This window comes from Melopsittacus undulatus, chromosome 1 (genome assembly GCF_012275295.1).
Source record: "Melopsittacus undulatus isolate bMelUnd1 chromosome 1, bMelUnd1.mat.Z, whole genome shotgun sequence".
NCBI classification, from domain to species: Eukaryota; Metazoa; Chordata; class Aves; order Psittaciformes; family Psittaculidae; genus Melopsittacus; species Melopsittacus undulatus.
Genome location: NC_047527.1, coordinates 58,810,504 through 58,836,644, shown reverse-complemented (window position 1 = coordinate 58,836,644; position 26,141 = coordinate 58,810,504). Strand labels below are relative to the sequence as shown.

Here is a 26,141-nt window from a genome sequence, read left to right as displayed (position 1 = left end):
CTCGCAGATCTAGTAAAAAGTGGGGATGTGGGAAAGAGACGGGTTTTTGAGCCTCCTTCAGCTGTGGGGTGAAAAGGGACAGCCCGAGAAGCCCGCAGGGTGATCCACCGTGGGTTCAGGACGAAACCTGCCGCGGTGCCCCCTCCTCCCGGCTTAAAGCACGGGTGGGGCTGCGGGACCTCCCGGTGCTAGGGGACGGGAGAGAAAGAAGACACGAGGAGGCGCTGGGCAGCGAGGTCTCTCCCAGGGAAACCTGTTGGGCCGACGGGAGGCTGCCGGGCGGCGTGGTGCCCGGCTCCTGCCCGCCCGCCCCTCTGCTTCACCGCCGCCTTTGCCCTTGCCAGGCTGCTGCGCGCCGCCCGCCCTTTGAGGAGGCTCCTTCGCCCCGCGCGGCGGCGGAGGAGGAGGAGGAAGAGAGGAGGAGGAGGCGGAGGAGGAGAAGGGGAGGAAGGCGCGGCCCCAGCCGCCGCTGCCCAGCCGCCGTCCCGCAGAGCGCTGGCCGCCGGGCGTCGCGGCGGCAGCAGGCGCGCAGCCCCCTCCGCTTCCCCGCGGCTGCCCGCATGGCGGCGGCGAGCCGGAGCGGCGGCGGCAGGGCGCTGGGCATGGGGCCGCGGCGGCGGGGGGCGCTGCTGGAGCCGGCGGGAGGCTGCTCCTGCTGCCTGGCGGCGGCGCTGCCGCTGCTGCTGCTGCTGCTGCCCGCCGGGTGCCCGGTGCGGGCGCAGAACGACACAGAGCCCATCGTCCTGGAGGGGAAGTGCCTGGTGGTGTGCGACTCCAGCCCCTCGGCCGACGGCGCCATCACCTCCTCCCTGGGGATCTCGGTGCGCTCCGGCAGCGCCAAGGTGGCCTTCTCGGCCACTCGCAGCACCAACCACGAGCCCTCTGAGATGAGCAACCGCACCATGACCATCTACTTCGACCAGGTAGCCGACGCCCGCTTTTCCTTCGCAGCCCCGCACTCCGCGCCGCCGACCCCTAGCCTTCCTGCGCTGCCATCCCCACCCCTGCACCCGGACTTTAGTTTCTGCTCATCTTCCATCTTTTAATCCTGACCCACCCGCTCAGTAGCATTTTTTACAGCTCAACTTCCCAGAAAGAGTTTGGGAAGTTCTTTTAGGTGGCTGCGGGGGTTTTTTCGGGTGTGCTGTGGGTGGAAGGGCGAGGCCGGCTTTTTGTCCGGTCCCATCGCTGCTACCGAGATGGCTTTAACGTGCGAGTTTGTGCCTCGGACGCTTTTGGGGGCTCCTTGCAGCCGAGGGTTGCCCCAGGCAGTCAAGGATGACCCGGGGAGAGGGTGCGCACTCCCCCTGTCCCCATCGGTGCTCCGTCTGAGATGCTTATTTTCAGGGCAAGGAGAAAACAGCGATTTACCGACCGTGAGTCGCCTTGGCTGCCTGTTCCAAGCGCACTTGGCAATGTTACAGCACCTCTCAGGGGGAGGGAGGGCTGAGGAAGAAGAGGGTGTTCCCCGCTTTATCAAACGAGGCGAACACTGTCCCCGGTGGGTTGTAAATGAACGGTGTTACTCTGCGCGCGGTTCGCCGGGCAGAGAAGCGGACAGCCCGGGCTGCTGATCCTGCCCCTTCTTCGCTTCACTGCTTGCCTCCCGGAGCCCGTGCCCCAGCGTGCCGCTTGACTTTTGCTACGAAATTAACTTTTTTTCTGCCGCCTCTTACTCCTGAAGTAGTACTGCGGAGTCAGCCAAAATTAGTACACGCAGACAGTTTTCTCTGCTTTTGTTTTTGTTTTCATCTGTCTGTCCGCCTGTCATTCATCTGTCTACCTGTTCCTCCTAATGAGTTTGCACAGCTATTCCTTACAAGTTGTCATTAAGTCAGATCAGTAGAGGAAAAAAAAAACCCAAAAAAACAAACAAAAAAAAACCCCAAGACTTTTCTTCATGTGTAGCGTATTTTAGACGCTTTATTCAGCAGTGTTCAGTTCTCAGGAGTTCGAAGGCGTTCCTCCCTCGGTGTTCCCGCAATAACAGATTTTTTTTTTTTTCCTTTCTTGGAAACAATAGGATTTTGCTGTTTGGGAGGAAAGGGTTCGGGGTTTGCGGAGGGGATTGTTTTTTGTTTCCTCCCGCTTTGTGTTTTGATCCATTGAACCAAAGGCTGTAGCCCGCTAAACAGAGCACGCTTGGGGAGCTTCGGGGAGGAGCAGCGCGGCAGAGCAGCCGGCTCTGGCTCATCCCTCGTGCTATGGGCCTGTGGGGTTTTCTCCCCTTGTTAGCCGTGTCTATTGAGCCAAACCAGGCTGGTGCTTGTAAAGGGAGGGAGCGATGAGCCTGTGCCGGATTCCCGTCGAAGTGTCGGGCTCGGCAGTCTGCGGGGCAGGATGCGGTCTCTGCTCTCAAGCAAGGCTTCGCACATGTGCCAAAGGTCTCAACTCTTTTTTTCTTGCTTTCAAAAGACACTCAAATATATGACAAATGAAGACTGTTGTCGGGGAGGAAAAGGAGGCCCACCCCAGCTGCCTGAGGATGCGGGTCAGGAGGCACAGCTCTCCGGAGGGGCAGAGAAGCATGAGCTGGCAGACGTTGCTGTTGCGGACCATTCTCTCTCCTCCATCAGTCATCTCATTAGGACGATTTTCTATACACTACTGAATTCGAGGGCAGGTTCCATTACCGTAAAGCTAGATAAAAAAACATACGTTTGCATTATGAGTTTATGAGTTTCAGTTGGTTTTTTTTTCCTTGCTTCTTTCTCCTCCCTCTTTTCCTTCCTTCCACTCCCCTCCCCCGCTTCTGCCACCTTTGTTTTATTAACAGTGCAGTGTGGACATTTGCACTTCACCTAGCAGGCTTTGGAGACCGTTATTGCGTAACTAAATCGTTTTATGAACTGTGATGATTTTTAAATGCCTCTGTAATTTGGCTCCTTTCCCTGCAGTGCACTTTTAATTGTGCTGCAAATGCTACCTCAACTAGGCTTTATATCGGTCATGAGCTCATGTAAAATGTTCACTGGTGGTTTTCTGAAGTGAGGTCTGATTTCTCTTTCTCTCCTTTTTTTGTTTTGTTTGTTTACTTTCCAGGTGTTAGTTAATATTGGCAACCATTTTGACCTTGCTTCCAGTATATTTGTAGCACCAAGAAAAGGGATATATAGTTTCAGTTTCCACGTGGTCAAGGTCTATAACAGACAAACCATCCAGGTGGGTTCTGATCTAAAGAAAATGCTGTGTTTCTTTTTTTCTACTTTTCCCTCTTTCAAATGCTCATTTCTAGAGACTAAGGTGCATTTACAAACCAGCAAGTGAAGAATGAGACTGTAGGTTATTTTAGTTAAAGGGGTCTGCATGCATGACTGAAATCATGCATTGCCTTAGCTTAATTCAACCCTGTTTCTAACGTGCACAAAAGCTTAGTGATGTGTACAAGGCATAAAAGTAATTGAGAGTATTGAGAAAACTCAGATTCTCTGTCTTTGCACTTTTTAGGTAAGTTTAATGCAAAACGGCTACCCAGTGATTTCAGCTTTTGCAGGGGATCAGGATGTCACCAGAGAAGCAGCCAGCAATGGGGTCTTGCTCCACATGGAAAGAGAAGACAAAGTGCATCTCAAACTGGAAAGGGGTAACCTCATGGGAGGGTGGAAATATTCAACCTTTTCTGGCTTCTTAGTCTTTCCACTATAAAAGAAGGCCAAATAGGCGGCAGATCTATGAGCTGGAGGAAGGATTCAGTCGTTAATGACACCCTGATCTTGGCAGCACATGACAATATTTCCAGTCACCCCGTCAGACTGTCATGGTAGAAGAATGATAACCTCCTAAACTCCAACATTTGCTTTGAATATTGACAATTCCTCGGGAACCTGCGCCTCTAATTAGTTTTAGACGACAGTGATCTTTAGGAGAAATGAAATTATCGACCTGAGCAATTTGTACCTGTGATTGTAAAGTCAATTTTGGATTTTATTGCTGGGATCATTGACTTTCTTATTATTTTTTAATTTTTCCCCTCTTTCATTTTTTCCTCTTTTTCTTTCTCTTGTCGTTGTCCCAGTGAAACAAATAACTCGGACCACACAATCGCTTTGTCAAAGGCTCAGTCCAGAGCCAGAAGAATGAAGTGTTCAGCCCAATGAGGTGTTCTTTCCATACTTTATTTCTCCGTGTTGTATACCCTTAAGGCAAACAAAAAAAAAAAAACAAAAAAACAAAAAAAACCCAAACAAAAAAAAAAGGAAAAAAAAAAGAAAAGGCTTCAGTTTCAGTCCTGTATTTTTCTGGGGGAGGGGGATTCTGGACATTACTGTGTCAAGAAGTGCTTTATCAAGTGAAGCAAAATTTGCACGATTGGAACCTTACTTGTTTTGTGTTGTTCGTATTTTTCATCGACTTTCTTTTCCTGATTTTTGTTTGTGTGTGCTAAAAATGTAAGCTAGATTGATCAATAAGACAAAACAAAGCACATATATACCCTGTAGCTCTAGGTGAAGCTAACCAGTGAACAATTCTGTCTGCACTTTTCAGCTGATCTTTATAGACCTATTTAGAGAAAGGAGCGAGAGAGCTACATGATCCTTCAATTACAATCTGGAAACCAGTAAAGGAACTGACATTTCTGAATTGTCCTGACATTTCTAGAAGCAACAATGGAGGCTTTGAATATCTTCTCTGACCATACCCTAAAATATATCCTTTCTTTGCATTACTGAGTGTATTTTGGGTGGTTTTATCTGATATTTATTTGATGTATTTGTCCACTAATGCTTGAGTACACATTGTGGGAGCACGGAGAGATGGCAGAGCAAACTCTTCCTCCAAGTTAAATAAAATCATCTCCACTTGACCTGTCCGTAGCAAGTATCGGACGAACTGATGCTAGCATCTTTGACAGCCTTTGGGAGAGGGGCCAGAGAGGATCAGCAAACGCACCAGAAGCTGCATGGGTGCCTTGCATTTGTTAGCTGTGTGTGCTCTTCCCAGTACAAATGGCCTCAGAGTTCTGGGGGTGGACCAGTGTCGGTATTGGAGGTTAGGAAAACTTATTACCCCAAGTCACAAGAGGTAAAATATCAGGCCAATGTCAGTTGCATCATTCTGCCTCACTCTCAATAAACAGACCCCATTTTTTCAAATTTTTTACGAAGGTTGGTGTATTAGTGTGCTGAGGAAAACCTTGCTTGAGGACATACAGGAAGAATGTTTATATTATTTTATAATTATTAATTTTTAATTTATTTGATTTTAAATAATTCAACTTGCAAGTTGAATCCTGCAAGGGTGGATGTGTATAAGAATTTATTTTTGTCAAATATACTCCTCTGCCACAAATACAATGCAAAAGCATTTGCAGCAACTCGGCGGTAGCTATGTTGTGTTTCAAAATTATGGTGGACATGTCATTTTCATTGTAAATTTATCATTAAAGGGGCAAAGTCAATTAAAGTCATATATTCTTAAAAAAAAATAACAACTTATCTGTGTTGCTTATGATACCTCAGAAGACTAAACCATAAGCCAATATAATATTTAATATTTTCATGTATTTTCAACATTGATACTGTTTGTTTGCTTTGGTATTTTACTTTGCTGGCTACTGAATTAATGGGCTTCAGGTGTGTTTTTAATGGGTTACATTTTCTATTTCCCCTTTTTGCATTGACATGACTGCAATGTTTCTATTTGCAAAAATATCACAGGACTACTTTTAAATATATGAAATAAAACTTGAGTCAGCAGCAACCTTCTATTAAAATACAAAAATACAATTAAAAGTTGTAATGCTAGATATTGTAAAACTACTTTTAAATCCTAAGTTTTTGTGTTTAAAACTTGATCATGTCTCTGAAGAAAATAGACACTGAGGTGGGTTCAAGGTCCCAGCTTTTCAGTTTCTATCCCTTTTCCTTAGTCTTATTTTGAAATTCTGCCATAATAACTTTCAGTTGTCCCATTTATCTCAGTTCATCTGGTTTGATAAGGCAATGATATATGATTTCTTGCTCTCTCCTAAGGTAAATGAAACAAATGTCAAGATTTTCCTTGAACATATTCTTGGAAATTTCTTAAGCCATTTAAGCTGCAGAATCTGAATCACCTGCTTCGCATATTCAAAGTCCGTAGTTTTGACCATGGTTATGTCATAAAGCTAAATATATTTATACAATAATGAATCTTCTTCTGAACTTGAAGAGGGTCTCTAATGTACTGCCTCTCTTCCTCTTCTACTGATGTGTCCTCCGTGATAAGCTATGGTGTTAGGCATGTTATATAAACAGTTAAATGGAATTCCCTTCTTTTTATAAAATTTTCCTAAATCTAATAAATCCCCTTTAAATTTGATAAATTCCCTTAATTTTATATTCCTTGCAATATTCATTTTGTTTTTACTTAATTTCGTATCTGAGTTTGCAAAGGTGCAATCTACTTGTTACTGGAAACAGTAGATATTTTGATATATACAAAGGTGTGAATATCATGATGTATTTTATTTTAAAAGGGGAAAATGTGCAATAGCAGACTGAAGAATGCAACAAGAAATACTAGGTGAGACCACTTAAAAGAGCCTGACAGAACATTAAGAGCAGGCTTGTCTAAAATAAGTTATATAAATAAATTGATTGGGTAACATTTGGAGTTGGTATAAATTTAATGTAGAGGTTCACCATGAGACTTCATAAGCTAAAAACACACATGGCAGTGAAGTAGGCCAATAGCACAATAATGGTGCTGTTTCCTGTGGGAGTAATAACAATATTCTTCCCAACAACTTTCAGATTTCCTTATAAGCTGCTGTATAACATGATCATAAGATATTCCTATGAAAACACTGTCTTTTTGACTGTTTCCCTTCCAGGAAACAATCTTCACCTGGGTGTTTTTGGGAACCAGTGCTTTAGTGTTTCTTTATCATACTTTTGTCAGGGTAGAACCAGGACCTGTATTAGGAATGATAAATGGTCATCATATACTTTATTGTCTTCCTTTTGGTTTTTGAGTTTTACATCCCCAGTTTGAACAGTCTTTCAAAACCCTGTGTGCTCTCACATCACCCTAGGGGGTGATGGATGTGCAGTGTCTCTCATTATTGGTCAGCATCTTGCAAGCTGAATCTGTTAATTTTGGGTGGGAGAAGAGAGATGCAGAACTAGGAAGTTGTTTAGAATTTACGTTGTATTTGTTGGCTCTATCGTTTTTAACTTCTAAAAAGAGATTTTAGTTTTTGTTGACCAAATTTATGTCTCAGAATATCTGCCAAAGTAGATAGACTAAAGGGCTTGCTTAGTGATGGAGTTGCTTGGAAATAGCTGAAAGTGGTTTCATGTCCCTGTAATGCGACACTCATTTCTGGACTAGGCAGGGTCACAGGTAGTGTTGTTTAAAAATAGCTGATATAATTAATAGTCTGCTTTCATCCAGGATAAATTTCTAGTGTTAACAAGTACTCAAAAAATCAGTGTCATTAATATACTTTTTAATTTTCATGGTTAATGACTGTCAGCTAAAGTCCATTAAACAGTTATACATAATGAGAGGAAAAAAAAATGTTCACGTTTTTATTTATTGTTGAAAAGCCAGGGAATATCTGAGGCAGTGCATAGCTTCTAGATTTGGAAGCACACACTGTCTTGAACAATTGTTCCAGGATCATGTTTAATGGGATGCATCATGCCCATTTTTAATCATGGTGGTAAATAACAATGATTTATTGTAAAATACCCATTTTCTTAATGGAGCAAATTCTTTTATTTGACTTGTCTTCATCTGTCAGAATGCTCAAAACAGAACCTCATTATTCCTCACCACCTCTTAACTAGGTCACATTAACAGGTTATGAATTCCTGAGAATTACTGATATTCATCATGGCTGTAGTTAGACACAGACTAGGTGGCTGGGCAGATGATAGGAAACCTTTTGATCAGCTGCGTAATCTTCAGCTCCCTAGTAAAATAAATACATTGTCATTTCAATGAAAAGGCTAATCCTGCTTGGTTTACCTACTTCAATAAAGTCCATTCCTGTACAGAGGAGGAGCTTATGAAAAACATCAATAGTATTTGTCCTGGATCATAGGGTTTGTATTTTGGTCATGATCTGTTATTAAGTTTACTTTGAAAATAAGTGACAATTAGTTCAAGCCTTTAGTTAACAAAAAAATAATTCTTCAGTTTAAATGTATTTCAACACATCGTAATTCTGATAATCTAATCAAAATCCTACAAATATAACTTGAATATATGTTTGAAATCTATTCTCAAAACAGTAATGTTTACAGTCTTATTCACAACAACCACATTTTTTTTCCTTATTAGCCTTTGTCAATAAAATCCAAGAAACACTAATTGCATTTTATACTATTTGAGTGTAAAAATGAAAATGCACTTCACATACCAAGTATATCTAACATACCCCATTTCTTCCTAGGTAATATACATTAAAGTATTTTCTAAATCCATTTTGCTATTCATCAGCAAAATAAAGGTGCCTAACTTGCTGGGTTTCTGCAGATCACGTGCCACAGATAATATAAGTAATGGCCTAGCAAGACACGGAGCAGCAAATAATGAGTACTATTATGAATTCTGCATTGAAGAAAAAGAAGTTTCTATCTGCATCAACAGAAATTCAGGTCATACTGACCAGTGTTCCAAAACTCAGGAAATATTAAAGTTGTTTTTAAACTAATGTTACCAACTGATACTACTTCCATTGTTATAATGAAGTGTTATTTTTACTATGGGAATCTAAAATAGAATTATTCTTTTTCTGATGTCAGCTATATTAAAAGACTATTATTCAGAGTATTAATATAATGACTGAACAGAAATATAAGTTCATCAATTAGTAGTTAGTACTTATTATGTAACTCGTCACAACTGATACATTTTAGTTAATTGAAACTGTCTTTGAAATGCTTTTATTTATCTGTATGCGAATATACACACACAAGTGCATACATGAATAATAAATATGTGTACATGCACATAAAACATTTTAGCTGAGAATGGATGAACAGAGAGGTGACTTTTTCATATACAATTTGGCTTTCCTTTCTCCGAAGCATTAACCCAACAAATCAATTGTTATTTCATTTATTGTCATTCTAAACCTAAAACGTTTGTCTTTGCTTTCATCCAAAAGTACATAGAGTAATAGCAAATGGCATTATATATTTCAGTGTTGAGAGCTGCCACAGCGTAGGTAACATTAAAGTGAAGCATGGAGTTATTAATAAAAGAGTTTCATTACCTCAAGCTCTGTTGAAAGCTTTTGTGATGAGTGAACCTATAGTGCTGTGTGGGAATTGTTTCAAAACATCTTACAGGAAGATACACCAGACTGGAGCTTCATTTTGTCCTTCTAGTGACACTGGATGGGAAACTTGCAATATGTATTATAACTACAAGAGAAAATATGTCCCTATATTTAATTGTTTAGCAGCAATAACCTTTACACACTGATTTAATTTTGGTTATGGAACTGTTTTCTGTACATATATGCATTATACTGTCACATTTCAGAACTAAGAATACAGTGACTTCAGTGGACAAAGAATGAGGGGTTTTCCAACTTTTTATTTGCTTACTAGGAGAAATAACCTATCAGAGAACTTACGTTGCTTCTGCAGGCTTTTATACCAGAGAAGAGATGTAAGAAATAACTTTAAAAGAATCTTTCAAGTTCTCTTTAATTATTTATTGTTACCAATAGCAGAATTTTCACTGCACTGTCATTAGTAATATGACTAGGAGTGGTTTAGGATGGAGTTTAAATGGCTATACCTAGATGCGCTAACAGCTGGCTTCTTACTTATCCTAAATTTTCTAGAGAATGTTCTCATACTTTATAATCTCTCTAGATACAACTATTCCTTAAACTTGACTGCCTCGTAAAACTGGTCTACTGTATTACTTCACCTGGGTAGGGAAAACATCCATTTTTTTTCTTTGCAATGGTTTATATTATTTTCTTATACTATATGGACTGTGCTAAAACCATCCAGTATAGAAAAGGAAATTCCCACTGCACTTGCCTCTCTGAGATACTTTCATTTCTTTTGCCCTCTATTACTTACATTCATATTTGAAGACTTATAATGTTGATATTTTAAGAGTTTTTTTTGAAATAATGCTTTTGCAGCTGTGTGAAACTTAGTTCATGAGAGCTTTAGTTGGCTGCTCACAAGTTATCTCATCCCTCAATTCTGCAGCCAGAACTCTTGGACTGGAGAAAAGTCTAATTCAGAAAAAAAAAAAAATAAAAATCTAAAAAAAAAAAATTTAAAAAAAGAAAAAGGAAATTGGTCTGTATGCAAATCAGTGATTTCTGGTAAATGTTTTGATCCCATTCAGTCTGTTCTCTCAGAGAGTGTGATTTGCATCATGAAGTGTCTTGGCTCCTCTCTATTTTCTTTAATCCATTTAAAATATCCTTATGAACAGGGATACTAGGAATCTCGCCTTTTGCAGCCTGTTTAGAAAATACAGAACCTTTCGTATAGGTGTTAGGCTGTTGGACAAAAGTGAGAATCTGGATTTTCATGTACCCAAGTGACTTTTTGACATGAACACCTTGCAAGAAAGACAGTCTGGAGGAATCATAGGGGAAGGGAAGAGAGCTTAACAAACAGAAAGGTTGCTAGCTGTTCTTTATGCACATACCAACCTTAACGTGCATGTGTGACCCATGACTATAAGTGACAAACATTTGTATGTAAATTTCTCTATTTCCCAGAGTTCTAACTTTGATGCAGTTAACAAAATCAGATGAAAATGTGTATGCAATTTAGGTGGGATTAAACATGTACATATGATAAATGATTGTACCAAACTGTTTATAAGGACAGTGGCTCAGTACAGGTATATTATTCACTGTATTCCACTAAAGTATGCAATGATGCACTATGTAACAAACATATAGGCAAACTTTATAAAATTATCTTTAGAGAGATACTAGAGTCAGAGATCACGTTGAAGCTAATACGGTTCAGACTACTGGACACATTATACAAAGGGAGATAAACATTTTGGTATTCTCCCTTTGCCTTTGTCAAGAAGTAGCTCGCCTTCCAAAGACAAAAATGGAACTCACATGCATTTCCTGTCACATGCGTTTTACCTGTGCTACTGTTTTTCAGAGCCTGGTAGGTTATGTATGAACAAAATGACTGAAAGTTGATTTGCAAGTGTACTTTAGCATGTTAAACCTGTAAGTGGCAGGCTTTCTTACCATACTACTGATTGTCAGGTTTACTGTAAATAAGGTTCAGGATATCTGTTGGGTATAGGCTGCACTGCTGTACTCTATTCATGCCCAAGGCAGCTGAGTGCAGTGAGATTCAACTTCAGGCAACATTTAATTGGCATGGCAAAGTACAGACTCCGTATCTCAAGATGCTGGACTCAGCACTCTGATGCTGGACCAAAGATTGCATATCAGTGTATACCTTCTAGTAAACAATATATGTGGTGAATGAATCTGGACTGGAAAAGAAATTCCTAGATATACAACTGCACAATAATATAGTTTTAATGATCTATTTAAAAAATAAAATCTCTGTAGGCTCTTGGGCAACTTAACATCTTTATTTTCGTCTAGTGAATTTACTCCCCAGAATCACTGCCTTTCCTCTGCTGAGAATTCAAAACTGGGCAAGATACTCCAAGTGTGGTCATAAATGCCAAAATACAGAGAATATTCATTTGCTGGCTACACTCTTGCTAATACATCCAATTATGTAATAGGCATTTATTGCCTGCAGGCTACACTGCTGACTGATGTTCAACTTGTTATCCCAGGATCTCTCTTTTTTTTCCTTTTTTTTTTCCTTTTTTCTGCAAAATATAGTTCAATTCAGTCAGCCCCAGACAATACTGTTGGATGTGGATATTTCATCACAGGTTTAGGACTTTCTACTTGCCTTTGCTGAAGTTCATGAATTTCTGTCAGCCTGGTCTGTCAAAGTCCACTGAACAGCAGTCCTGTTGTTTAGCGTATCAATTTCTTCCTCTAAATTTAGTTTCATCCACAGACTTGCTGAGGATGTGTTTTGCCCTGTCATCCAGGTAGCTAATGAAGACATTAAATGGTACATACCTGTGAGGAAAGACTCTAGTAACCATCTGGCAAGTGGATTTTAAACTGCTATTCATTAACACTTTGAGGCTCGTTATCCAACCAGTTTTCTGTCGATCTTGTAGTCTGTACATCCAGTCCATATCTCTTTAGCTTGGCTACAAATACGCAATGGGAGACCATGTCAAAAGTCATCATAAAGTCGAGGTAAACAGCACTCCCCGGCCATGATGCCAGTCATCAGAGAAGGAATTCAGTTTGGTCAGGCATGATTTTCCCTTTGTAAATCCATTGTGGTTGTTCCCATTCATCTCCTTTTCATTCATGTGCCTATGAATGACATCCATATGTAGGTTTTCTCCATAATCTTCCAGGAGACTGAAATGAGGCTGACCAGCCCCTAATATTCTAAATCCTCTTTCTCATTGTCCTTGAAGAGTGATGACACTTTCCATTCTCTAGTTCCTCTAGTCCCTAGCGACCTCTCCTGGTCACCCAGTTTCTGAAAGGTGACTTTGGCCAGCTTCTGTCATTGACAGAGATATACCTCGTGTGGTCTCACGGACTGCTGTTTATAACCAGTTTATTTGCTTAACCTGTATTTCCCCACCATAGGCAGTACTTCAGTCTGCTAGACTCTTCTGCCACTAAGCAGAGAGACCTGGAAAACCAAAAGTCATGCCTTACCAGTAAAGACCCTGGCAAACAAAGCTTTGAACACTGCAATCCCTTACACTACAGATCCCCTAGTCCCCCGGTAATACACTCACAGAGGTCTTCGCTTTTGCCATTCACTTTCCTTGCCAATTTCAATTGCAGCAGCATTTTAGTTTTTTTAATTCCATGCCCAATCAATATTTTTAATCTTCTTCCTGATTGCAAGGCTTCTTTCAGTCATCTAAAGAAGACTGCCTCTTATTTTGCCACTCAGTCAGGTCCATAGCAGAGACCCACTAAAATAACTTTTCATAGCAAAGCTCCACGCATTCAAGCTGCTATTCTGCATAAAGCATAATTTCTTTTCCTCCCATTCCCAGCCTGTGCTTACCAAAGAACCTGTATCCACCACCTGTGCTCCAGTCATGTGAGCTATCCCAGCGTGCTTCTGTTACACGGAAACTGCTTGGTAACAGTCTGGTTTTCCCTGGTGCTTGCATGGGTGGGTAGTAAGGGGTTATAATCTAGTAGCTGGCTGAACCTCTGCAATGTTTTTATTAAATCCTGGATTCAGGATGCATGTGAAATCTGCTTAGAAACAAATAATAGGTGAAGAGAAGTATACGGAGCTGGCAATCCCCATTACTAATTCTCTGAGAACTGGGGAGAGGAGAGGAAAATGTACAATTATACTCTGTGACATTTGGACAGTATCGCAATGCATTACCAGTAGCTAATCTGACAATAGAAACAATGATGTACTTTCTTCACTAATATTTTTACCATAATGGATCTTTCCAGCACCTGGAAGTCAGGCAAATACGAAGAAACAGAAAAAAGTGTATGCTAGAAGAGACAAGAAATTAAATGACAAATTGAAGAACATGGAAGGCAAGAGAACAAAATCGAATGAAAACAAAGGTCCTGTTTGGAAGGTGCTGTTAATGGGACTGAAAATGAGTTAGTGTCATGATAAACAGGGCATGGGGAAGATAAATTAAGTGTCTGGTAATACTGGAAGAAGAGTCAGAGAGTAGATTTTTTTTTCCAGCAGTGAGAAAGAAGGGTTTACAGAATGAGACACTTGGGGCAAAAGTTGTAACAAAAATGCAGAGAAAAAAAGAATAGTGAAAAGGGGGAATGACTACAGTGAGAAGTAGGTATAGAAAAAGAGAGTGAAATAAACTGTGAGATCATACAGTACAAAAAATGCCTGGTAAGACAAGAGCATCATACAGTGCTAAATACAGTTTGATGTGACAGTGGAGGAACATGGCAAAAGGGACATAGCTTTGACAGATGGTTTCCATGTTAGAAAAAAACAAAGCAATTCACAAAAAAAAAAAAAAGGTGAAAGATTTAAGGTTTTGTGTGTTTGTCTCAGAAATGCATTGATTGGACAGAATTCTGAGCACTTAGTTTTCTCTTCTTTCTTCTATTTATTCCAGGGGCCTTTGGACCCATTTGCTTTTGTTAGCAACCTTTCCATCTATGCTAGTTTCTCTCATTCTCTGCAAATGACTCACAAGTCCTACAAACTCTTGAAAATGTATGAGTAATTCCCTCCTAACAATGCCACTGAGAAGTGAAGGGTGCATTGCTTCCTAAGAATATCTTTCTTTTCCTGTCCCATCAAGAGTTGTCATCAGATTCATTTTGGGCCAGCTAGCCTGCCCCTTTCCCCTTGTTTTCCTCTGATGTGCTCCTTAAAGAGTACCTCTCTTCCAGAAACATGGCCATTCTGTGCTGCGGATTGTCCAGATCTGGCCACATGCCATGAACCATCTGGCTAGCTGCTGTCCTTCTGGCTCCCAAAAGCTGATTCAAAGCAATGGAAAAATAAATGATGCATGCTTTGAATTTATACTTGTGCTGACCTTTAGAAATTCTGCTGTAGATTTAGTTGGAATATTTCAGTTTTCAATTTGAAGTGGGGGGATGTAAAAGAACATATCTTTAAATACCCTCTTACAGGGTTTGGGTTTTTTGTTTTTTTGGTTTTTTTTTTTTAGCTTTTTTTTGGGTTATACTCTGTGAATTCTGTGATAGGATAAACACAGTGATTATAAATACTTCCAAAGGAATAATGCACTTACTAGGAGCCATCCTAACACACCACCATGGCCCTGAGGCACTGCTAGCCCTGCCTGTCCCTGCTTGACACTGGCTCTCCCTTCACCCTTCCCACTGCCCAGGACCCCATCTCAGGCCCCCAGGGATATCAGCCCCTGCTCCAACAATGCCCCAGAAGAGCCATTCTCCAGCTCTCCATAGCCTGACCCTGCCCATGTCCTGGTCCAGTCATGCCTCATTCTCATCCTTGGGGATGTGCCTGATGCCTGGGGCTAGGGCTGCCCCTATTGTCCCCTGCTGCCTGTTCCTGGCTGGGGAGATAGGATGGGCCCTGTCCTCAGATCTTGTGGGCACCCTTGGGCTTGGTTGGAGTGCTCCAGCACCCTGGGTGCCCTGATGCACACACTGCTGGGCTAAGTACGAAATATCTCATCTGTTGTTTGTATAATGGTTGTTTCAATCCACACTAAATACACAGAAAGCCACTTTCCCACCTCTGCCACCAGTACTTTGCCTACCATACTATTTCACCACAAATTGCAGCTCACTTTGTCAAGAAGTAATTTTGGAGAATTTAGGTATCATTAAACCATCTGGTGCAGTAAACCCAACCAATCTGTTGAGGCCTAATCTGTTCACCAGCAGCATAAAGACTTGCTTCATGCAAGATCTGATTCAGCAGGAAAACCAGGTGTATATAGTGAATTATCTGGTAATTAAAATGCATTCATCCTATGAAGAACTGGCAGATATCCCAGGGACGAGGTTGTCCGTAGGTGATCAAGCTTTTTCGGTCCTAAGTTATTATTTAGATTTTCTTATTTAGGGAAAAGTGATTTTTTTTCAGTAGAGTATTTTCCTCTATATATATCTAACCTATCAGAGTTCGGAACACTGATTTATTAATTTCAGGTGCCTTTTTAAGCAATTAATTGATTAATATCCTGTCTTATTAACTTGAAACAGTAATCAATTCTGTTCTCATTTAGCTCAGCTGGAATTTATTTGTCTTCAATCGAAGCAAGGCAGGTCTAGGCACAGTGAGTTAGTATTTGTTTATTCACTTTTTCTGAATGTCACCATTTCTATAATTGTATTTATATATATTTTAAAGTCATTTTGCCAGTCTGTAAAGCATAGGTTATGGTTTTATCACTTTAGGAACTCCATTTATTCAGTAATCCAGTTACTGAGATAACAACTTGCCTATGTACTAAAGTGCATCTTTCAGAAAACATAATAATCTTTTCAGTAGATGGCAGTGCTGGGATTAAAACTGTTGTTTGACTAATATGCAAATTCCCTCCTGTTGGGATTTAGGTGTTAAAAGGCTTTTCAGGGCATTCTCATCTTTGAGTTGGGGCTCTAGCTTGCTTGGATGCTGAAATCGTGGGGAGATTTATTTCTACTGGTTAAGAAAATATAGAAAAATAGATCAGATACCACAAGTGCAGTCAGTTTGCTCCAGAGATATGCATGAACAAGCTAAAACTGTGGAAAATATGTAACCATAAAACTCAAAAAGTATTAGTTCTTCCACTGCATATGGCATAATCCACTTCAATTGCTCTCTGTAAATTGGTGTTGCCAGCTGAGATGGCAACAAGCTTCCACTTGGAAGTGTTGTAATTTTACATTCATTAAACTTTATCAGAATCACTCTGGTAGCCTTATGTTACAGAGAACTTCTTTATATATGACACCATAAAAGACTCCATTACTGGGGTCTTGTGACTTCCTAATCCATTTCTTAAATTACGATGAACAACATTTTTCTACCAGAATGTAATATACAGGTTGAGAAGTTCCAATTCCTGATAAGGTTTAAAATAGAGATTTGTGTCCCAACATGAAGCTTTTTTTTTACAAACAGGATTACTTCTCAAAAAGCGTTTTGACAGGAATCTCTTTAAAGATCATTCATCTTAATGGCACACATTAGGTAGTTCACATGGAAAGCTGCTCAGGAGTGCAGAATAAATAGTAATAATATTAGAGCTTTGAGAGAGAATAAAGGCTTCTGTTAGGTTGGAGTTGTCCTGTACCTATGTGGACAACAAAAGATGGTTTAGTTGCAATTAAAATGCATGAGGGCAGCATAACATTGTTTATCTGTTGGGAAAGCAGGCTACAGAGAAATCTCACAACTACACAGAAGGCAATACTGAGTAATGTATTCCAGGTCACACACTTAACGTAATAATACTAAATCTATGACCAGCTAGGAATTATCAGTTATTTTGATGCTGATGACACCTGTATTGACACAGTACTTCAGAGAGGCTGTGGAAACAGCACATATGGAGACAGCACTTAAAGTCCAAAAGAAAGGGCAATTGGTATTTTTCATTAACAGTAATGTGTTTGTAGGAGATCTAGCTTGATCCTGCCCAGTCAGGCAAAATTTTACACATCATAAAAAGAGAACAAAATCCAAACCAAACAAACCAGAAAAACCGCTAGCATTTTTCGACATTAAGAGCATGGAATTCACTTCTCTTAGATGAGCGAAGGTCAGATAACTTGCAGATTCTTTTGACAGAAAATTGCAAATTTATATAATTAAAAATAATAAAACAGTCTTGACATTTATAGAGGCTTGTTTTCCAGAAATTATATTTATCAGAAAATTACAAAATGTGAAATAAATTCTACTTGCAGATAAAGCATTTCCAAAGGAAAGGAAAATATGTTAAAACACAATGAGGTTTAGAAAAAGAATATTTGGGAGCAAATTAGATTTATGTTCTGAAAATGTTGAACATAAATTGGCAAAGGGAATTGTGCTGTTTCAGCTAGGATAGAGTGAATTTTCTTCCTAGTAGATGGTGTAGTGCTGTGTTTTGGCTTTAGTCTAACAACAATGCTGAGAACACCCATGTTTTAGTTGTTGCTAAGTAATATTTACCCTGATCAAGGACTTTTTCAGTCTTTCATGGTCTGCCAGTGAGCAGTGGCACAAGAAGCCAGGAGAAAACAGAGACAGGACTCCTGATCCAAATTGACCAATCCAAAGAGGATTCCATACCACAGCACGTCATGCCCAGTATATAAACTGGGGGGAGTCACCCAGAAGGCCCAGATCACTGCTGTGGTTGGGTTGGGTATTGGTCGGTGAGTGATGAACAATAGTATTGTGCATCACTTGTGTTTATTGTTTTTTTGTCTTTTCCCTTTTAGTTTTATATCTCTCTCCTTGCTATTTCTCTTGTCCTTATTAGTGTTAGTATTAATAGTAGTATATTGTACCTTAGTTATTAAACTGTTCTTATCTCAACCTGTGCATTTTACAGTCTTTCGATTCTCCTCCCCATCCCATCCATGAAGGTGGGAAGTTGAGGTAAGTAAGCAGCTGCATGGGACTTAGTTACTGGCTGAGCTTAAACCATGGCAGGAATCTAAACTCTTGTTCTGTTTCAGAGGGACTTGAAGACCTAAGACCCTCCAAGATGCTCCAGACACCTGGCTGTACTACAGAGGTGCCTTTGTTGCATCCAGGGTCTCAAGATTTCAGTCCCTAGAATTAATAAACTAGCTTAGGACATATCACTGTTGAGTCTTCTAATTCTGCAAGTGAGGGACTATTCATTAGGGCCTGTAGTGATAGGACAAGGGGTAACGGGTTGAAACTTAAACAGCAGAGGTTTAGATTGGATATAAGGAAGAAATTCTTTACTATTAGGGTGGTGAGGTACTGGAATGGGTTGCCCAGGTAGCTTGTGAATGCTCCATCCCTGGCAGTGTTCAAGGCCAGGTTGGATGAAGCCTTGGATGATATAGTTTAGTGTGAGGTGTCCCTGCCCATGGTAGGGGGGTTGGAACTAGATGATCTTAAGGTCCTTTCCAACCCTAACTATTCTATGATTCTATGGTTTATCAAGGTCCACAGCAAGGACTCAGTAGCCATTTTTATGAAACTAAGGCTATTTCAATCTGTGCAGAGTAGCTGCATTGGCTTACACTAGCTCAGAATCCGTTGTTTTTTTTTTTTTTTTTTTTTTTTTTGTTGAGACTATGCTGTCAGAAAATAAACTTCCTGAAAACATGAGTAAGTATGGCTACTTACTGATTATAATTAGTAAATGGAGGCATAAAGACAAAAGAAAATAACTCTTCCAGAATAGTAGAATTAGTAAGAGAAGAAAATTGTACCATTACCTTTGACTTCATTCCTTGACTACATTCACTAAATGCAAGGTTCAACATCTATCACTCTGATAACAATTCCTGGACTATGTAATTTTATACATAAATCAGTGTAACGAGCTTGATTTTGGCATATTAGAAGATGTACTAAAATGAGAACAAGAGAACTTACTATCCACTTTATACTCTCTGCAAAGAATTGTACAAACCACAAAGCAATGAAAGACAACTTTTGCAAAGAATATGTTTTTTTCTAAGACAAGAGATGTTACTTTTAACCTGAGAGATATTAGAATTCTCTTGAAAGGAAAAAGAAAGAAAAAAAAAGCCTTCTAAATCCTATTTGTAAAATGAAAAAAGTAGCTAAAATGGTTCCCATTGGCTGGAATACATTCTTGTTCTCTTCAGTATAAGCAGTGATTTCAGATCTGCTGGCACATAGGTCGTCTGCCTACTGCTCCAGCAGACTAATGCTCAGTGAGAAGCAAATCCCGATTTTTGAATTTTCAGTGTCATACAATGAGGGGATAAGGTTTGCCTTCTGGCAAGAGCATGTCTCTCTTAACTTATGGATGACCTGAGATCTTTTGAGGCATAGATACTGTAGAGTTACAGCTTCTCTGCAGCACCCTTTAAGCATCTTGTCCTAATGGCAACTCCACTTCCTCAGAAGCCATTGGCTGGAGTGATCCTACCTAACTCCATTCTCAAGGGCCTCCTGAAGTGAGAGAGAATGAGTCTGTGCACATTAATGTTAATTTTGTCAGCATCAATTTAGCAGCAGAATAACCCCATTAATTCTCAAGGTAGATGGTGGATTTTAATTGTGATTCAATACATGTTATTTATGTATCATTGTATGTTGTAGGTGCTTATAGATATGTATGAAGACAAGGTCCCAACCTGAAGACCTTATGAACTGAAAAAAACTATGGAAAAAGAAAAACAAGGTAAACAAAGGATATTTTGTCAAAAAACATTTGTCAAGCATGTAGTTTTGGCATTACTTTTTGTTCTTGCTTTGAAATCTTTTAATCTTCCTAACCATATTTATCCATTGGCCACAAAATTCCATGGAAGATTTTGCAGTCCTGAAATGGAGCTTTTGGGAAGACATCACAATGTAACTTTAGCAGACAGTGGTGCTTCCCTAAAATATTGCATTTTGGTTTTCCTACTTCCATTTCTAAGGACTTCTAACTCATTCTTCAGGTTAAAGGAGCTTCTGCAATGCTTTGTTGAGAAAATAAAGAAATAAATGTAGAAACATACTCTTAAACTGTACTGAAAAGGACATAGGAATACTTAAGCTGCAGTCCCTCTTTTTCTAAATCAGTACAGAATTGTGCAGGTTGTGTAGAAAATCTTCAAACACAGTCTTATTCCCTTTCTTTGCTGTGCCCTAACTAGATCATCGGGAAAAAGGGGACCAAAATAATTGAATTAAGCATGGGCTTGAAGAAAATGAGAATTATTTCAAAGGTATTTTTTTCCTTTTTCTTACAGCCCTGCTTTCTTTGCAATTAACTTTTCTTTTAAACTTTACTTATTTCCTGTCTTCCTATTAATAAAAAGTACCAAAAGAATGATGTAGTTCATTGAATTAACAACCCCTCAGGTACTTGTGTGCATTTTGATCTCAGTTTCATTCCTAAATAACAATTATGAAAAGTCTAAGATCTTTCCTTCCTGGTATTTGTTTTCATATATTTAAAAGAGCAATGCTTTATTCTCTTAGGATATTTTTACTCTCAACCACTCTTGAGCTAGTCAGTGTAGTTTTATAAATCAAATGCCAAAACCACTTTAACAAAAATCTGTGATACATCCCTTGCCTAAAGGAGCTGCATCATTTTAAGACCATAAGTGTATCATGGAATGATATTGCTTGCTGAGCTGGTTGTGGGTAACTAGGGGACAGACTAGGAGCTGAAACTAGTTCACCCTGTGCCATTCTATGAAGTAAATCCATACAGGTGATGTAAAGCTCTTCAGGCTGCTGAAGCCTGTTATTTAGTCAATACAATACAACTCAAGGACAGGGAAATGGGATGCTTACTCTCCATATTTTCATTGCTGAAACATCTTAAATGAATGCATTCTATCTGTGTGGAGTAGTCCATTTTAAAGTAGTATCTGCAACAGTCATAAAGGGATTTTATTATTATTACCTCTTGCTGCTAAACAGCTTTTTAGGAAAAAAACCCACAACAAAAAAAAACACAAAACAGCATAAATTGAATATGCCTTGATGAAATTTAATCTGTCTCATCAGTCTATTTCTCATGCTTGATATGCTGATTGATGGTAATGCTAGAAGTGGTTTCTGTAGTTAACTCTTCTGTTTAGGATAATATGTGGAATATTGGTAAGAGAGACATTTATTTTCTGGTGACATTTTAAGCTAATAATAAACAGTGAAAAAGAATTTGGCCTACATATTATGGGAAAGGGAAGAAAACAAACAGATCTATTCTCTGTTTTATGGATGACGGCATTTGAGAATAGGAATGAACTGGTGAATTTTAGTGACATAATTCTGTAAAATCAAAAGACCTGATGTTTAACACATTATAAGCCTCCTCGGATTTGATTAAGTTAAATATCTGTGTTGTTTAGAATCTGGTAGAGATAACCCACAACAGACATAATCCGCACTGATAATTGTATGAGGCAGAGTGTAGTGGGAAAGACTGTACCTTGAGGATCAGGAGGTTGAGGGTCAATCACCTTTGCTCATTTGTGGCAGTCAGCTGGTGTGGATCAAATGAGTTTTATAGAGCCTCTTTCGAGGTGTATTGCAGGAGAGAAAATGTTTCCTTTGTTGTCTCTTGGAAGACATTTTGGGGCAGACAGATGGAAAAGGTCTGTGGATCGTATTCTTGTCAGGGAACTAGTTTTGCTTTGTTGTTTACTTTGCACTTATTTGCATCTTGAAATTAAACTGTATCTGAGAACACATCCCAGAAGAGAAACATGGTTTACTTCTTCCTAAGCTGTGGCAGCCAAATTTGGACCACACAGTGTCATAGGGAGATCTTAGAAAGAAAATCTTGTAACAGAAGTGGGTAGGGCCCTTGGAAGTTTCAAAACTGATAGTTAACATAGTGAAAGAGGATATTGTGCTTTCTGGTTGCTTGACTTCAGTAAATAGTACACTCTGTATCATGAAAACGAGGTACACTGAATAAAATAGTTTAAAAAGAGAATCCTTTCCAATGCTAGCTGTAACAGTTTTCAGGGAAGCTTTACTCTATATTTGAGTTGTGTATTCTGTTTTTTTCTGGCCTTTGGGCCATACTAAAAAGCAGAATTAAGACACACGTACTGCTCCCTTTGGCTCTTAAATAGTCAAATGTGAGCATTGACTCAGATGTGCATCATCTCTCTCTAGAGCCTGAATGAGTTACACAATATTTGAACTGAATATGAAAACAGAGTACATTACTTCATATAGGAAGAGGTAACTGTCAATATTTAACTTCTGCCATGAGATTGGTGCCTCCTTTATTCCATGCCAAGATATTAGCATATAGTTTTCTTAACAGGAAACCCTATGGATAGCTAGAAGACAGCACATATAGGGATAGTGCATGTCTTAGAGTGCAAGAAATTAGAAGAACATAAGTTACTTAACATCTGTTGTCAAAAAACAGTATAAATATACTTAGTGTTTAGTTGGGCTGTAGTGGTGTTTTCCTGCTTGTTGGCTACAGTTCAGTAGATTATCAAAATATATCACTGTCAAATCAAAAACACTGTACAGCAAAAAGATGTCAGCAGCTGCATTTTTTTTCACTTGATCGATAAACTGTAGGTAGCACAGTCATGTCTGAAAGGCATGCACAGCACACTAATAGGAATAAAACTACCTATGTTTGCTACTAAAATACAAGCATTTCTTATTAAATATACCAACACAGTAGCAAAGATGATAATACACATTTGTGACAACAGACAGGAGCCTGCTCTTGAGCTACTGGCCACTAATGAGTTAATGCTGTACTCAGCTAACAAGCCTGCAACTGTGAATAGTTAAATAATGCAGCTGGGATAAATGCCTAATGAAAAAGATAAAAAAATATAAGTCTGAATAAATGACTCCCTGATAGTCAGGAGAAGAAAGAACAAAATTAAAAAATAAGGTTAGAATAGAAGCTGTTGTGGAGAAATGTTGATAGAATGATACTGTGTGGCTTTTTCTACTGAAGTGTTTTGAATATTGCAGTTAGGAACAGGTGAAGGTAAGAATTATGGTATTTGTAATAATGGATTCTTATACAAATACTTTTAAAATTATTATTTAACTTTCTGTTTTGATAATTGAAGTACTAGAAAGATGACTTATTATGTTCTGCCTTCTTCATTTTTTACAAACGCTTTTTAATTGTGGGTTAACAGAAATTATTTAAAAAAAGAGTGGACGAGTCATTCTTATTTTTCACATGTGGTTGTTTTTTTTTTTAAACTAAACAACATTCTTATGTTTTCAAAATTTTTGGAATGGTGTGTTATCTAGAACTGTTTTCATATGCTAGTAATCCAGTGTTAATTCTGGTGCTATTTCCTCTCCTCTGGGACAGCTCCCTAATTTCTACTATCCTAACTTCCTGAATCATCACTTGTTCTGCCTACACTATGTTTAAAACTACATACATATTCATAAAAATCATACTACATATGAGGGCATATTACATAAAAATAATTTTTATCATACTGTAAGAAATGTCTTGGTATGATTATGGGACAAAATAATGCATATAATAGAAAAAATGCCTGGAGCTGGGTGCCCTTCTAGGTAAGACAAATAAAATGGGGATTTAGGCTAGAGCCTACCTGCCTCCAGTTCTGAATGTAATCTCTGGTGTTCTCATATATGGAACTGATGGTGGTGAAGAAACAGAGAGATGTAAGAAAGATTCATAGGAAGTGAAGAATAATGGTAGCATAGGAATCAAAATCATCTAGTAGCAATCTTGTCTCCATTACTAACATGAGAAACCATTCCACCATAGCATCAATATCCAGGTGAACTTGGTTGCTGCTGGGCCTTACTGTGAGAAGTGAGGATCATAGATTAATCTTTGTCTTCCTGTTTTATAATAAGTTTTTAGAACAGCCTTAATATGCTGTTGCATTATTTTCTTCACTTAACATCTATTGTATGTCTGAATGAGAATTTAGAGAAGAAGGTTGAGCTTCTCATTTATTTGTTAGCTGAGCTTTAGGACTGGTAACTCATCTTGATAACTAGGATTGAATTCCTCTGGGGTTAGCAGTAGTAGCTGATTTCAAACTCCATGCAAAAGTAAAAAACTAAGCATATGTCATTCCTTGCACTTCTGTGCTCTGGCTTCTCAGATAGAAACCTGGGCAATTGAGCTAGAGGATGCTTATACTCTAAACAGGTACTCCATTTTTCTGATAACAAGGATTAGGAACCAAGAGTATGTTTCTATTGTAGTCTGCATTTTAGAGTTCCAGGAGCACCATGCTGGAACACATGAATGAAAGATATTTCCTGGTTTGTGAAAAACCTAGGTACTCAAAACCAGTATGTGCTCACCTGTTCTGAGAGCACTTGCAAGTCTGATCCTTTAATCAAAGATACCTAGTTTTGCCTTCAGGAAAAAACACTGATTTATGCCCCCTCTTGGCATCTGGTTTGTCTTTTTCTACACTAAAACTTGGTTTCATAAAGGACTCTGCAGGGGACTTGGCCTTTGCACTCTTTCTTTTGTCCATTCCAGGTCACTTTAGGCTGGTCAGAGGGGTCCTTCCCAGCAACACTGCCACCATCTGCTTCATGTTTCTTTTCTCTTGGAAACTGCTATCAAGAGTTATAAAGCAGTCTGAGCATCTCGATGGCTTATATTAAGAACAATTGGTGTATTTATTACAAGCATGAAAAAGTCAGGATAGCACAATATAACTCCAGTCATGTACCATGTATATTTTTAAAAACTGATGTGTCTCAGGCTGCCTTATTTATGTGTCTATATGTCACCAAATGCAGGGAAGACCAACCTAGTTTTGACCCCCTGGTGATTCAACAAGATAAATACTGAATAATAAAATTATTTGAAAGTATATTCAAATGACTTAAGAGCACTGTTAAAATAGTTCTAAAAAATAAGTGTTGGTAAAGCAAGCCTGAAATTTTTCACTTATCAAATACTACACATCTTAAACTGAACTTGCAAGAAAAATATAAAGTCTAGTTAGATGCAAGAAAAAATTGCGTGCTTTAATATATACTCTGGGAATACCATTGTTTATAATTTTAAAAGATTTAATAGCTTAAAGTATCATAATGTACCAGAGAGCTGCCTGTTCATGTCATACCTTTCGTTAGTGAGGCTTTTCAAGTGGTAAAGCAGTATCATGATAGACATCAATTGTGATGTATTTGATGTCTTGATATATTACTACTGCATGAAACAATTGGTCAGTATTAGTCTGTTTGGAACACAGAACCGATGCAAATGCTGGTGTGTACTGTTAGAAGAGGTGGTATAATGATAAAGAGTGAGTAGCTCTGAGAGGCACTTCATATCCAAGGCTATTTAATATCTCATAGTGCTGGAATAATATTAACATATATACTTTTTTTAGGAGAAATATGTTAGTCCAGAGGAAAAATAATTGTTTACAAATCAGCCATTTTTTAAAATTTATCTTAAAATTTTGTGAATCAAAAATGCTGTTTCCATGACTACCATTTCTGCAATTATTTTATTACATTGTATTGTAAATTATGGCACAAAAATGCAACCCCCACCAGCAGTATTTGAATTATAATGTAGAAGGTTTATAGCTTTGTTTGGCCCCAGGCACAAGTAATAAAATCCTGACTTTAAGTACCACTGGGGTTTATGGAATGAAGACATCTGCATTATTGTAATAAAATGTTCCTTAGTATAATAAATATAACTGACAGAAGTGCATGACTTCCTTTATGAAAAAATATGTTGATAAAAATATAGTCTTTAAATACTGAAGAAACTGACTATTAAAAATTTATGTTTCCAGTTAGAGACATCTGTTGAGCATTTAGCTGGTATTATCAGTTTACTGCTGGGTATACCTAATAAGACTTTAAGTTTACAATTAGATTGAGAAATACTGATGAAAAGAAGGTATTAACCTTCTGCTGATGAATGTATTTTAACAGTTAACATTTTAAGTTTGCAATAGATTTTTATGAACAGAGGGTAGTGAATTAGATCAT

The 26,141-nt window shown here is 38.9% G+C and overlaps 1 protein-coding gene across 1 annotated transcript; it reads left to right on the top strand.

Annotated features, from left to right (window-relative positions):
* The first annotated feature begins 560 nt into the window (after positions 1-560).
* On the top strand, positions 561-4,143 carry CBLN2 (cerebellin 2 precursor). Its single transcript, XM_034064262.1, has 3 exons — positions 561-923; positions 3,043-3,162; positions 3,448-4,143. The coding sequence occupies exons 1-3, from the start codon at positions 561-563 to the stop codon at positions 3,643-3,645; spliced, it is 681 nt and encodes a 226-aa protein (XP_033920153.1). The 3' UTR covers positions 3,646-4,143.
* Positions 4,144-26,141: the final 21,998 nt, after the last annotated feature.

Bases quoted from the DNA above. Each gene is read 5' to 3' on its own strand.
- CBLN2 (XM_034064262.1), top strand. From the start codon at position 561: ATGGCGGCGGCGAGCCGGAGCGGCGGCGGCAGGGCGCTGGGCATGGGG. The intron at 924-3,042 runs GTAGCCGACGCC...TTTACTTTCCAG, and splicing joins TGACCATCTACTTCGACCAG to GTGTTAGTTAATATTGGCAA. The intron at 3,163-3,447 runs GTGGGTTCTGAT...TGCACTTTTTAG, and splicing joins ATAACAGACAAACCATCCAG to GTAAGTTTAATGCAAAACGG.